This window comes from Hemibagrus wyckioides, linkage group LG10 (genome assembly GCF_019097595.1).
Source record: "Hemibagrus wyckioides isolate EC202008001 linkage group LG10, SWU_Hwy_1.0, whole genome shotgun sequence".
Lineage (NCBI taxonomy): Eukaryota > Metazoa > Chordata > Actinopteri > Siluriformes > Bagridae > Hemibagrus > Hemibagrus wyckioides.
In genome coordinates this window covers 2557577-2571658 of record NC_080719.1, presented here as the reverse complement: position 1 = coordinate 2571658, position 14082 = coordinate 2557577, and the positions used below count along the sequence as shown (strand labels likewise).

The window sequence follows — 14082 nt, the reverse complement described above, 5'->3', positions numbered from 1 at the left end:
CGTCCCGCAAGAATTGTATAGTTTGAGAAAAATCCTTGATTATGAAATCTCTTTAAAATCTCGCTACAGGTAAAGACCTCTGTGTTAAGCATGTCTGGAGAAAGTAAAGCCGCTAGCAAGACACCGTAGATATTGATAATTACGCGGCTCAGACCCCAAAACATTTTACCCGCGATTTGAGTCATCTTGTTGAGAAATATATAAAATAAAATATTCTGTGTAATTATTAACTGGAATTATTAACTTCCTTAATTAGGTTTTCAAGCAACCAATTTTATTTTTATCATCATCATTATTTCCTCCACTCCCGATTAGCATCAATATCTTCTCCTGTTACACCTTCACAGAGCTTTACAGCTAAATGAAGCTCAGAACCTTCCAGAAAAGCTGATGGAGATTCTCCAGAATCTCAGCTCATGCGTGAAGGTCTGAAGAGAAACACATGGAGACATTTGTGCATCAGAATAGCGGTGACATTTATACACACACTTTATAAACCAGGCTCAAAAACCCAAAACGTTTGGCGAGGAAACAAAAAAATAAACCCAATTAAAAATAAAATTTTTTTAAAAAAAATCTCAAATTCATTCTCATGGATTTCTTCCATCCTGGTGGCAGATTACTTTTTTGTTGTTAAAAATAAATGAAAATAAACGTAAATAAAAAAATAAATAACCCTTCAAAGATGTACCAGAAATATGATCCATCGTAGAACTTTATTTGTTATTGTGCTTTATGTCGGGTCAAATTTTTTTCTCAATTCAAAATCAATTTGGTTGGAAAAAAAACAAACAAAAAATAAAAATCTAAGTTCAGGGAAAAAGGATAATGAGGAAAAAAAAGTAACAACAACAAGAACAAAAAAAAAATAAATCAATACAATCAGTGTATAAGCATGATGAATGGTCAATGAAACAAAAGCGAACATGATTGTGTGTGTGCACTCGTTAGGGGGTTTATTAGCTCGTATAGCCATGCGGGATTCCCAGCTGGTTACTGAAAAGTTCGTCGCCCAACAACAAAAAAAACAATACAGTACCAAGAGGCCGAGGCGGCCGAACAGGGATGCGGATTAACTGCGGCTTCCTCCTCTAAAACGAAGGCGCAGGATGAGCCCGACTGAGACGCACCCCACGGACACACCCCCTTTAAATGATGTACAATTATAAATGAAATTTTGATGGTAAAAAGGTCGCTTCGTCTCCGGCGTACACACACACACACTTTCCCCTCGGGCGAGCGGACAGTGAAAGATGTGCATATATTTGGCTGCGCGTTTTGTTTATTTCACTTTTATTGGTCAAATTTTCAAAGGGTTTGCGTGCACATAAGCTGTTTTCTTTTTCTTCCTCGTAAATCATCGTTTTTTTATGTTCTAAAGCGCATTAAAATTGTTAAATCAGTCTAATTCTACACCCAGAAACCACACCCAGGGTTCTCGCAAAACAAACAAAAAACAAAAAAAGAAAATACTTTTTTTTTTTTTTTTAAATTTCATGTCTCCCCACTGCAGCTCCGCGACTCCTTCGCTCCCGGTCTCCTTTATAATCCGATGGCTCCAGTGTTTTTTTTGTTTTTTTCCTCGCTCAGCTAGGCCTGAGTGTCGAGATCATGAACAGACGAGAGACAAAAGAACAGGAAGAAAGGAAGGAGGAAGAGGAGAGAGGAGGCGACGGCGGTAGAGCAGGCGGTAGAGTGTCTTGCGTCGTGGGGATTCTGAAGGAAAGTGACGTTCTGCTGATCGACGCAGTTTCGTGTGTCAAATATTTGCTGGTGCATCAAAAAAAAGTTTCATCCGGCAGAACGTCTGTCCAATCCCTTCGCTAAAAGGCAAAACACGCAAATTGTTCTCTCACACACTAAGCCATTAAAAAAGTAGATTAAACAAAAAGAGAGAGAGAGTGCAGTCCGAGACCGAAACCATGGGAGGGTTAAAGCGTCTCTGGCCGTCGTGTCCACCTCCAACCGTGGAATCTCCGTCACACCGTAGCGTCCGTCTCGAAACTAAACTCGCAGGAAGGAGCGCCACCTTGTGGATGTCTTTAGATACCAGATTCAAAATGAATTTTTCCCTCTTCCTCCAAATGATGACGGAAACGTGAAAAAGCCGGCTCTGTGTGTGTGTGTGTGTGTGTGTGTGTGTGTGTGTGTGTGTGTGTGTGCACGTGTGTGAAAGCGAGGGATGATGAGGGGAGGAGGAAACTCACATGAGAAAAAGTTGGGCAGTGTTCCTGTTGAGGCGTGTGAGTGTGTTGTGTTAGAAAGCGTGTGTGTGTGTGCGTGTGGTTTCTACAGCAGGTCGACACGGCGGTAGTAAAGCAGGTAGGCAGTGCGCTCTGCAGTCTGCTTCACCACGTGGTACTGGTTGATCACCTTCACCACCTGGTCGTCGATGCGCAGCCAGCCATTCAGCCCGATGTGGAAGACGTCCGTAGTGTAATGGCCGCCTGTGGCGCTGTTCCCATGGTGATAGACGACTGTAGGAGAACGACAGATTAAAAAAAAGAAGACGTGTTATAAAGAACACAGTTTACAGTTCATAATGGAGATGGGCATCTGTAATACAGCCTGCGGTCACTGTGTGTGTTTCCATTCCAATTTATCCCATTTTATCAGCTTACCTGATTGCTAAATAATTATACAGAAGTCTAAAATAAGCCAGTTAAATGACTGAAAAACCACCGATTTTATTCCCCTGTAAAATCTAAATAAGAAGAATAAGAAGTAACAATAAGAATGTCAGAAAAACGTGGGGGAAAAGAGAAAGAAATAAACCACAAATGAAGAAATGGTTTAAAAAGGAGATTGCAAACAGAAGAGAGGAACTATAAATGAAAGAGACAAAGAAAGACTACTAATGAAAACGAGGAAATGGAGAGAAAGTAAGAATGAAAACCGTTACAAAAGAGGAAAGAGTAAGGAAGGGAGGGAGATGGAGGGAGAGACAGGCAGAGAGAGAGAAAAGGCAAAGAAAAAGAGAGAGAGAGACAGGCAGAGTGTGACAGAGAGAAAGAGATACTATCCGAAAGAAAGAGACAGGCAGAGAGAGAGAGAGAGAGAGAGAGAGAGAGAGAGAGAGACAGGCAGAGAAAAACATGTAGACAGAGACAAGCAAAGATACAGGCAGAGAGAGAGAGAGAGAGAGAGAGAGAGAGAGAGAGAGAGAGAGAGAAAGAGAAAGAGAGAGACTTCATGTGCCAAATGCACCCGGAAATTTAATAAAACAAAAAATTCAGAAAACTATATGACAAGTCCAGATTGGAGTACTTTGGAGTACTTTTAAACTCATTCCTGGTGCAACAGGCCACATGAAACCGGGACAAAGACATGTGCAGGAAATCTGGAGTGTGACGTGTGAAACAACACTTACGAGAAGCAACCATGAACTTGAGACAGAGAGGGAAGAAAAAAAAACACGCACACACGTTCCTGTTGCTGGCGGTCGGATTATCGTCACTACTGAGAACACACTTTACAAACAAAAGTTGCTAAAGAGATGTTTGCAGGAGAGATGAAGATCCAAGGGTTAGGCAGCTGGGGTTCAGGAGAAATGTATAGCGCTGGTAGAGAAAGCAGCACTAAGAGTTAGAGAAGAAAAGAAAAATAAACGAGTGGAGGTAATTCACTCCTGGGCTGGGGAAAGATTAATAGAGGCCCCTGAAGGAAGTGGCTGTGTGTGTGTGTGTGTGTGTGTGTGTAAAGAGATCAGTGAGCTGTTCAGGAAACACAACGGGCCCCTGGAATGAAAGAGTGAGAAACGAGAGACGGCTGGTACGGACAGTAGCACAGTTTATACACGAACTAATAATCCATTAATAATTCAAGTGACAGTTTAATCTGAATGAGAAACCTTCTCTCTCTCTCTTACACACACACACACACACACACACACAGCTAGATCCTGTATTCCCTAACCTCAGTGAGATCTAAATGAGTAAATCTTTTTGGATTGCTAACGCAGCTCAAAAAATTTCTTCAGTACTTCAGAAAAAATGCAGGTTTGTGGGCGGGGCTTTCAATCTAGTTTGTACAGGCTTACTCTAATGGACTGTTGGCCAGAATTAGACGAATGTATGCACCTGTATGGTTGGAAGGATGGGTGAATGGGCTTTGCCTGGATAGAGGGATGATTGTTATTTTGAAACCATGGACTTGGTTGGATGTATGGATGTACGGATGGATGGAATTGAGAGGGATGGATGAATAGATGCTTAATTGCTTTAACGGACAAATGGCTGTTAGTATAGCCAACCAAGCCTTCACATCTATCATGATTTAGACAGATAGATGGGCTTATTTAAATAGATGGACTTGGTTGGTTGAATAGGCAGGCTTGTTTGGATGGATGGACAAATGGATAAGCTTGTTTGGATGGATGGATGGACAGATGGTTTGACTTGTTTGATGAATGGACAGATTTGCCTTTTTGGATGGATGGCTGGATGGATGGATGAGAGAGATTGGCTTGTTTAGATGGATGAAGGAAACACTGTCCTTGCTTGTTTGGATGGGTGTGTGGGTGGATGGACAAAAGGATGAATGGATGGATGAATGACAGAATGGCTTGTTTGGATGGATAGATAGATGGGAGAGCTTGTTTGATTGGATGGACAGATGAATGGATGGGCTTTTGAGTGGGTGAATAGATGGGCTGGTTTGGATGGATGGTCTGGATGGATAATAGATGGATGGTGCTGGTTTGGATTGATGAACATGATATCTATTTGTGATGTCATTAAATAAAAGCACCAGCTTCGAACCAATCAATCACATTTAAAATGAGAGAAGTGAAGAAGAAATGTTCAACTTTAAAATTAGGGTGTTTCCTAATTTGCATATTGTTCTGTTATTAACAAGGGTAAAGGTGTCGAGAGGTTATACAATATTCATGTGCTTTAAAACCACATACATAACATGACCGAAGCCTCGGCTGACGTTCCAAACTAACCAGACACTTGGTGGATCGTGGTCATGGGGCCGTATACACAAACCGGCTCTTCTCACGTGTGAGGTTTGGGTTGCGTGTAAAGTCTTCATTGGGAATCTGCTATCAAAATAAAATCATTTGCACTGATAAAAATGGATATAAACAAATCCAGGGCTCGGGATTCGATTTAAATAAACAGCTTCTTAGTGGTCAAGGTCTCGTTCAGACTCACTGAATATGTTGGATGGAAAAGTAATGAACCTCGTAGGCCAGCAGCGTTCAAACAAAAATCCAGTTACAGAAAATTCCCCACTGAAGAAGGCCTGGATAAGCGACTGATGTCTTCTACCAAACACAGTGGATTCCATTTCCTAAAAAATGACTCGGCATAAAGCAAAGACTTGTCATAAACACAGCCTTGTTTTGATCTCTGGTATCAAAATAACACACACTTCTACAACAATGGACGTCTGCTGAAGCAGAGAATAAACATACACACATTTTCTCTGTTCAAATTGCTTATATCATTACATTTTTTTTGTGTCTCTGTCTCACTCTGTTGCTAACGTGGTTTGATGAACTGCTCAAACATTATAGATGGAGCTAAATGATTTCCAATACACAAAATTCTAAAAACTAAAACAGAGGATCTGCTCCAGAAACCGTGTTCAAGTGTTCACATTCTCGTTCAGTTCACTGAAATACTGCCCGGGTCTGTGTCCAGACTGCGGTCGTCCACTTGATGACTCCCTAAGATAGAACTTACAACTTGCTGTTTAAGTTGGAATCGACCGCAAAACGATGGGAAACCCCCGAGTGACAATTTTCTCTATCAGCGACCGTGTTACTTTATTAAGCCATGAATCGTCCCTGACCGCGATGCAGCTCATGCCAGTGTGTGTGTGACCCAACTTTTCCATCTTCATTCCCCTGAAACCGGGACAGACTCAAAAACACAGCCTTCACACTGATGACTCTTTCGCTTTGGTTTAGCTCCAGAAACAGCAAGCTGTATTTTATTATCCTGTGTGCTTTAGACATTTTGACGCACGATGTGGTAAGTGGATGGACATACGTACCTGCAAAGAGCCTGTAGGTTCTTTGGCCTTTCAAAGTTTTGCTCCGAACACCCGGTGAGAGGAGATCTGCACAGAGAAGAGGAATCGTATTGCATAAATCATGTTAGTTGTAAACATCAGCTGGTTGACAGACTAGCCATCAGAGAGAAAAGCAACATTTCAGTCAAATGAACTCCAGACTGAATTTTAACCAGTGCATCCAAGGGATTGAAGTGTTTTTGCTTTTCTAACTAGAATAAGATGCATGTTTAAATCCAGATGTAAGCAATATTTTGTTGATCTTCCCAACAACATGCCTCACACTACTCTCCCTCTCATTGTTGTTGATCTCTGTCTGCGTCGTTCTTCTCACAGGAGCCAGGCCTCAACCAAAACAGATCCAGACCCTTATCCCACCACTCATCATCCTGAACTCTTGAAGAGAGTTGCTGAGGGATAGGATTACAGGTTGGACATAAAGGTTTCGAGGCAGAGTCATCATGGTGTTTAGGGGACATGTTATGGAACTTATGAGGTGTGAATATGAAGCATTTAGATCAATAACAGCATGAGTTTACTATCAGACAGCTGGGACGCATTCAAAAATACTGGATCTCAATGGAATTTTTAATTCATTCTCCTCTTTGGACCCAGAAGACCAGGGTTTATCTCAGCAGTCCCCGAACTTTTTTCGCACCATGTAATGTTTCCATGCAAGACAAATTTTCAACTGATGTAGCTTTCTTTTTTTGGAGTCTCATCAACAGTCTTTCCTGTGTTTGTTTTTTACTCGTTATTGCTTAATTTATCAGTGCAGGGAAAAAAAGAGACAAGTGCGGGAAAAGAGGAACAGACAGAACTGGTAATTTTTCCAAAATAAAACATCCTACAGATTGTGATGGTCAATAAATCATAAATAAATATTAAAAATAAGTTTTTATTATTTCTGTGTGGCCCTGTACTGGTCCTCGGCCTGGTGGATGGAGACCTAGGGTTTAAATTACTTATCGAGTCCATTAACCATTAGAATAATAAGATACTCCTCTCAATTTTTCCTGTTTTTTCTTTCTTAAATGGCCCTATACCATATTTTATTTAGGATAGAATGTGAATTCATGGTATTCTCCTACGGATGATGGCAAATTTGTTGACATCCCTAGAAACCAGAGGATGCCAAAACTTTGGCTTTTGGGTTAGTGAGGAAGTGATTTAGGTTTTTAATACAGTTTGGACAGATGGATACACATGCATGAGCCTGTCTGGTCAGATGGATGGATTTAGAAGAGTAGATCAGCTAGGCAGGCAGGCAGGAGGGAAGGAAGGAAGACGGGAGGGAGGGAGAGAGGCAAGGAAAACAGGAGGGAGGGAAGGAAGGAAGGATTTAGAGGAGTAGATCAGCTCAGAAGGAAGGAAGGATTTAGAGGAGTAGATCAGCTCGGAAGGAAGGAAGGATTTAGAGGAGTAGATCAGCTCGGAAGGAAGGAAGGATTTAGAGGAGTAGATCAGCTCGGAAGGAAGGAAGGATTTAGAGGAGTAGATCAGCTCGGAAGGAAGGATTTAGAGGAGTAGATCAGCTCGGAAGGAAGGATTTAGAGGAGTAGATCAGCTCAGAAGGAAGGAAGGAAGGATTTAGAGGAGTAGATCAGCTCGGAAGGATGGATAGATGGAGAGGGTTATTTGTTTGAAACCATGGAATTTCTCGGAGTGGATGGACGAGATGGAGTCTAGACTGACCTCCAAACATAATTTAATGGGCTTGTTTGGATGACCGGGTTTATTAGTAAAGATTATCACTTCTCTGAAATAAACACACAATACTGAACAATAACATTAAAAAACTATCAACCATTATGGCCAATTTAGAATGAAATCCAACAGGTGTACCTTTGCTAATCTCCAGGTCCACAGGGTAATCAATGTTCTTCACCAGCTTCTGACAGCCGCCGGTCTTCTCGAAGACAAACCTCTTGAGGTGGAGCACGAGCACAGGAGGAAGCTCCTCCAGAGTCACTCTTCGGCTGATTTCGATCTGAAGCCAGAACGAAATAAAGAGAGAACAGCGCGTGTGAGTGTGTGTGTGTTGTGTGTGTGTGTGTGTGTGTGATGGAGAGAATGGAATAAGTCACACTCCACTAACCAGCCTTTCACACATTTCCAAGAGTTTTTAAAAAAGGGTACACACAGTGCTGATAAACAGATCTGAACAAATGGTCAGCGACGCTCTGTTTGCTTTTAGTCACAAACACGGCAAGGTGCAAAGTGCTCTCGATGACAACAAACCCACAACTGTGTCCCGGGTCGATGGCAGGAAGACAAAAGAGCGCGAGCTGACTGAAGAGAAGTACACATGTGCATCAGATGTTCTTCATCAGCATTTGAGACATTTAACAGACAACGTTTAAATGAGCACCTTGTTTTGTTTTTTTTTGTTTTTTAGTTGTTTGGGGTCTAAAGAGCTTAAACAGGAACTGACCACGACTGCCAGATTTTTTTAAATTTTTTATTCAGTCTGCATGTATAAAACCGTAATGCTCTTTTGAGGTTAGAGGATATAGATGATCCATCACACAGTGACCACGGAGGCCAAACTAAACACATTGTCTTTATGTGTTTACTCCGGATCCGGCCTGAAGCTTCCAAGATCTTTTTTCCCCTAATGCGAGCAGGACACAATAGCTAATCATGCTTCGTTTACCTTATAAGGAAATCACTATTTATAATAATCCATTTACTGCACAAAGGTCAAACAAAACATATACCCAACATCCTGCTTCACATACCCCTGCCTCAGCTCTGTGTTGGGCAGTTACAGGAAAATAATTATCAGGGTGAGGGGTCAGCTGAGTTACTGCTGATTATTTCCCAATAACGTTACAATATCAAACAAGAATAATAATTATTTAATTAAAGAAAGTACTTTTTTTTTTAAAATCTATTTATAGTTACATCCAGGTATCGCTTACGTTATAGCAGTTGTAAAAAAAAAAAAATAATAATAATGAGTTGAATCCCAGGTCCAAACTGGAAGTAGCTCTGGATAACAGCGTCTGATAAAAGGCGTAAATGTAAGGTCGACCCTTCACCATTCTCAGAAAAGTTCACGGAGAACGTTACAGCTTTACAGAAACTGGAGATTCCTTCCATGAAAGATAAACATACTGAAAACTTCCCATATCAATAATCCTAGATGTTTTTAATCTGCTTATTAACAGGTGTGAACAAGCTGCTGCTACAGGAACAACAGTGCAGATTAAATCAACAGATTTTGACCAATCAGATTAGAGAAGTGGACAGCGCCATGGTAACACACCTCCTGCTTGGTTTTAGTGGTATAGCCCTGGACTGACTCGCGAGCCACCATGGTCTCCAGAGCCTCCTGCACCGTGCGGATCTTCTCCGACTGGATGTCCAGCTGCAGGGTGAAGAACGGCTGGAGCGTAGCGGACTCCTTGGAGCTCTGCTGGTACACCACCGATCTACACACACAAATAAATATCATGTATATGAACACAACTGTATGCGACAGCTGTTTCGTGTTTGCTGGGGTAATGCATTAGATTTATTCATGAGGCGTCTCTGGTCTGCTGTGACAGACGGCTAAACGTATTTTGTGTCCTTTAGGATTTACAAGCCCCCCCCTTTTTTGGTGGGAAATAAACAGCGATGGTCCTTTATACAGCTGTCAACATCCAGGATGCTTTCATGCTTCACTCAAACAGCAGCACAGGCGTCACATGAACCCTACAGGAATGTGGTGGCTTTAAAAAGGCTTCCAAACGTTCAATACAATCAGATTAGCATAAAAGCACAGAATATCAGACTTTTTTTGTTTTCAGCCTCCTGACCAATCAGATCACAAGCTGGCATGTATGCAATAAAAACAAAACGAGGAGGATGAAATGCTGGCGAATAAAAATAAGCAGAGACGATAAGATTTGCTTTTTCTATTCGACTAAAAATAATAACGTGTGTATTAACCTTAAACACACCAATCATTTTGGAGAATAATAAAATTTCTACTCTTTAAAAAAATTTTTGACTAGTCTAAACTTCTGCGAAAGTCCTGACCTTCACAACACACCTGAATCATCAACTTTACAACTTCAAAAAAAAATGAAAGTTCTGTGCCCAAAAAATAGTTCTGCTTTTTTTATTTTAATTTTTTTAAGCAGGTTAAATTAAGCAGAGCCTTATGAAAGACATCAAACTGCTGAAAGTGAAGTTTCTCTATTATACAACCCTAAAAAAAAAATTAAAAAAAAAATACAAAATCCAACACACGTCCTGTTTTCTGCAAAGGCTCAAAAACATCTCTCTGGAGAGGTCAGACTGAGTGAGCTCAAAAAAACAAAAAATGGCTTAATGAAATTGACTCATATTCCAGGAATATGAAATCTAAGCAAAAACATTACATTAGTTAAGATTTTCAAAGGCTTTAAAGGCAATCTTCTTTTATAACCAAGTCGGTTCCTAACCCAGTTACCCAAACATCACCTCCTCAGGCAATTTGTCTCCAAATTTAGTGGCGAATGTTGCCAAGCTGTAACCTCACACACGACCGAGACGGGGTTCATGTAAGTCTTTTGGCTCGGATGAGTTTTGCTTTTCATAAGCACAGCTGGAGGAGCAGCCAGGCCGTACACGGAGAGTTAGATCCACTACACACACACAGAGAGAGAGTCACGTGTCCTATTAAACTCCAGAGCAGAACAGACACGAAGTAGAGCTAAGGCCAAATACGAAGGAGGGAAAACTCCACTCATGGAAAAGAGCAGATGGTCGATTAGATGCACCATCATCAAAATACAGAACTGTCTTTATTTAGACCAAGAAAATTCCAGCAGGTAGAGAGGAAAGAAAAAAAAAAAAAAAAAAAAAAAACTCAGAACAGATGAGTATAAAGGATATCGTAGTTATGAAAGACGAAGGAAATCGTTCTATCCTTACTAGACCAAAGCCCCGCCCACTTGTTTACTTTTGGTTGATGGCATGAATTACACACATCACGCCCTTTCCCCTTTAGTGAATCGACCGCTCAGGTTACACATTACTATAATCATAGGAATTATACACCGATCAGGCATAATATTATGACCACTCAGAGGTGAAGTAAATATAAGGTGACTGATGATCTCATCATGGCACCTGTTAGTGGGTGGGATATATTAGGCAGCAAATGAACATTTTGTCCTCAAAGTTGATGTGTTAGAAGCAGGAAAAATGGACAAGCGTAAGGATTTGAGCGAGTTTGGATTTGAGCAAGGGCCAAATTGTGATGGCAGACAGATGATTGAATCAGAGCATCTCCAAAACAGCAGCTCTAGTGGGGCGTTCCTGGTCTGCAGTGGTCAGTATCTATCAAAAGTGGTCCAAGGAAGGAACAGTGGTGAACCGACAACAGGGTGATGGGCGGCCGAGGCTCATTGATGCACGTGGGGAGCAATTAGAAGGCTGGCCCGTGTGATCCGATCCAACAGACGAGCTACTGTTGCTTGAATTGCTGAGTAAGTTAATGCTGGTTCTGATAGAAAGGGGTCAGAATACACAGTGCATGATGGGTCAGGGCCAGCAAAAAGAGGGACCAACACAATATTAGGTAGTTAGTCATAATGTTATGCCTGGTCAGTGTATGAACACTATCTGTACAATGAAATTCAAAATGGCTTCCTAGTAACCAGAAAGCGCTCACTCCATGAGGTGGTGCAAGAAAGCGTGTTTAATTTAGCCAAGAGGGATCATTTCCTACCTGATGTGTCCTCCGAATATGTCGGTGATGGGCGTGCGGATGAAATCTGCTTGCCGGGTGATGGAGGTTTTGTTCCTGGGTCCCACCTGCTCCCACTCGTCTTCGCTGCCCCCCTCGTCCTCCCCCTCCTCCTTGCTCACAGGTTCCTCGGTGCCCACGTGAGAACCCGGGCCGTTCGGTGTGGACGCTTCTGCGTGTAAACAAACCGATTATCTCACAACAGAACAGAACAGTTTATCCAGAAAAAAACCTGGTGTCTAACATGGCTAATAAATAAAGAAAACATCATGCGATCTGAATAAAATGGTTTAAACATCTGGCTGTTAAAATGAGGTTAGAAGCTCTCTGCACCTGTTAGCTGCATTAGCCACGTAGCTTGCAGTAAAAAAAAAAATGAAGTAAACACCAGGAGTGTAAAAACGTTGCAGATGATGAACAACATTTGGGCTAAAGGGCTGAACGCACAAGACGGGGTTTTTTTTTTTAACGCCAAAATTTTGCTTCCAAGAGCTTTAGGCCAAAGAGCATCTTAGGAATCGTAACACTCTGAGTCCGTCACTGTTTGTAATTTTTATAAATAATACATTTATTTTGGCAAATCTCCCCGTTTTGCGTCCAAGAACTTTAGGCCAAAGGGTGTCCTGAGCCTCGGAAAGTCAAATATGCCTCATCCAATTTTTAATACAAAAATGTGGAGAAAAAAATGTTTTTTAGCTTAAATTTCAGGAAATCTAGTTATCCATCAGTTTATTTTTATTTTATTTATTCTAGCCCAATAAACTAGCAAAAAAAAAAAGCTAGAGAGAAAAATAAATAGAAAGTGTAAAAATATAATAAATACATGAATGGAAAAAAAAAAAAAATTGAAAATGAAAATGAAGCTCTCTTACTATACTTACTAACTCTTACTATAGTAAAAATATAAATAAATAAATGAGAGCTTCATTTTAATTATTTTTCTCTTTCGAGAATTCAATAAAACACACCTGATTCAAAATCCTAACACCTTAAACACAAATTAGAAAAGATATGAAATTAGGACTAAAATTAAAAAATGGACCGTTTTCCTTTTCCTGGCATGTCCCTGCCCTTAAGTCTATATCACTTAAATATACATATATTTTTGATAACAGAAACTGTAGTGTGAAGAAGTGGCTGTGAAACGGAAAAGTGAACACACTCTCGTCCAGTGGAGAAACGAGTTTCTTGAGCGCCAGCATCTCCTCGTGCAGTCCGTTCAGCGTGAAGCCCAGATACTCCTCTGCATCCTCCTGACGACCCTGAAGGAAAAAAACAAGACGGCACGCGGTGAACCTGCAGCTGACCACAACACTGACTCATCAAATCTTACACTCTTAATCACATCTTACACTGCGTTACTCCGACACACACCACTCACTAACGAGAGAAAGCCACGGTCATCAGTGACTGAGGCTAACCCTCTCCGTGAACAAGCAGTCTTTGTTCTAGTTAAAAACCACAAACTAATCCCTCACCTTCTCCGAGAGGCTGGATTTAATGAGCGTGAGGAGTTTGTAGATATACGTAGGCTCGAAGGGAGCACCTGGTCTGATATCTTTTATCATCTTCTCTCCTGCAGCTGAACAGAACAAACAGAAATTGTTAAATAGAACCCACAAAATATTGTGTAGAACACAGCAATAGTTTTGTGTGTGTGTGTGTGTGTGAGAACATGCGAGTGTGTGAGTGACTCACCTTGTTGTTTGGCCTTTGAAGGAACGGGCATGTTGCTGAACTCGTTCACGAGCCGAACACTGTGAGAAAACACAATGTTCACAATTAACGCAAACTCAATTACAGAGGAAAGAACAAACTTCATCACCAGAACTAGAACAAGAGCTTAAGAGATTCCAGAGAATATCGTCCCCGACAAGTTCTCCTGGTTAATATTTTAATTGTAGACCTGAAAACCTGAAAAGGCAGGTTAAAATGTTACTAATGTGAGAATATGAGAAGGGGGCGGGGCTTCCAGAGAGGTCAGATCAGGCATAACATTATGACCACCTGCCTAATATTGTGTTGGTTCCTCCTTTTGCTGCCAGAACAGCCCTGACCCTTTGAGGCATGGACTACACTAGATCCCTGAAGGTGTGCTGTGGTATCTAGCACCAAGATAGGTGATCGTGAGGTGGGGCCTCCATGGATACTTACAGGACTTAAAAGAATACTTTTGATAGATACTGACCACTGCAGTCTGGGAACACCCCACAAGAGCTGCAGTTTTGGAGATGCTCTGATCCAGTGGTCTAGCCATCACAATTTGGCCCTTCGTCAAACTCGCTCAAATCCTTACACTTTTCCTGCTTCTAACATCAACTTTGAGGACAAAA

General features: G+C 41.3%; 1 protein-coding gene across 3 annotated transcripts in view; it reads right to left on the bottom strand.

The window, feature by feature from the left end:
- Window positions 1-697: 697 nt before the first annotated feature.
- usp10 (ubiquitin specific peptidase 10) overlaps window positions 698-14082 on the bottom strand; it is a 30349-nt gene continuing 16964 nt past the window's right edge. For 2 of the 3 annotated variants that reach the window (XM_058400489.1, XM_058400492.1), the window contains 8 exons: window positions 13448-13506; window positions 13228-13331; window positions 12912-13011; window positions 11732-11921; window positions 9296-9461; window positions 7870-8014; window positions 6007-6072; window positions 698-2477 (listed from right to left, as the gene is read on the bottom strand). In XM_058400489.1, the coding sequence (XP_058256472.1) occupies window positions 2290-2477; window positions 6007-6072; window positions 7870-8014; window positions 9296-9461; window positions 11732-11921; window positions 12912-13011; window positions 13228-13331; window positions 13448-13506 (1018 nt within the window). In that variant the 3' untranslated portion in view covers window positions 698-2289. The remainder of the gene's footprint in view (window positions 2478-6006; window positions 6073-7869; window positions 8015-9295; window positions 9462-11731; window positions 11922-12911; window positions 13012-13227; window positions 13332-13447; window positions 13507-14082) is intronic. The other variant, XM_058400491.1, reaches the window with a different exon arrangement.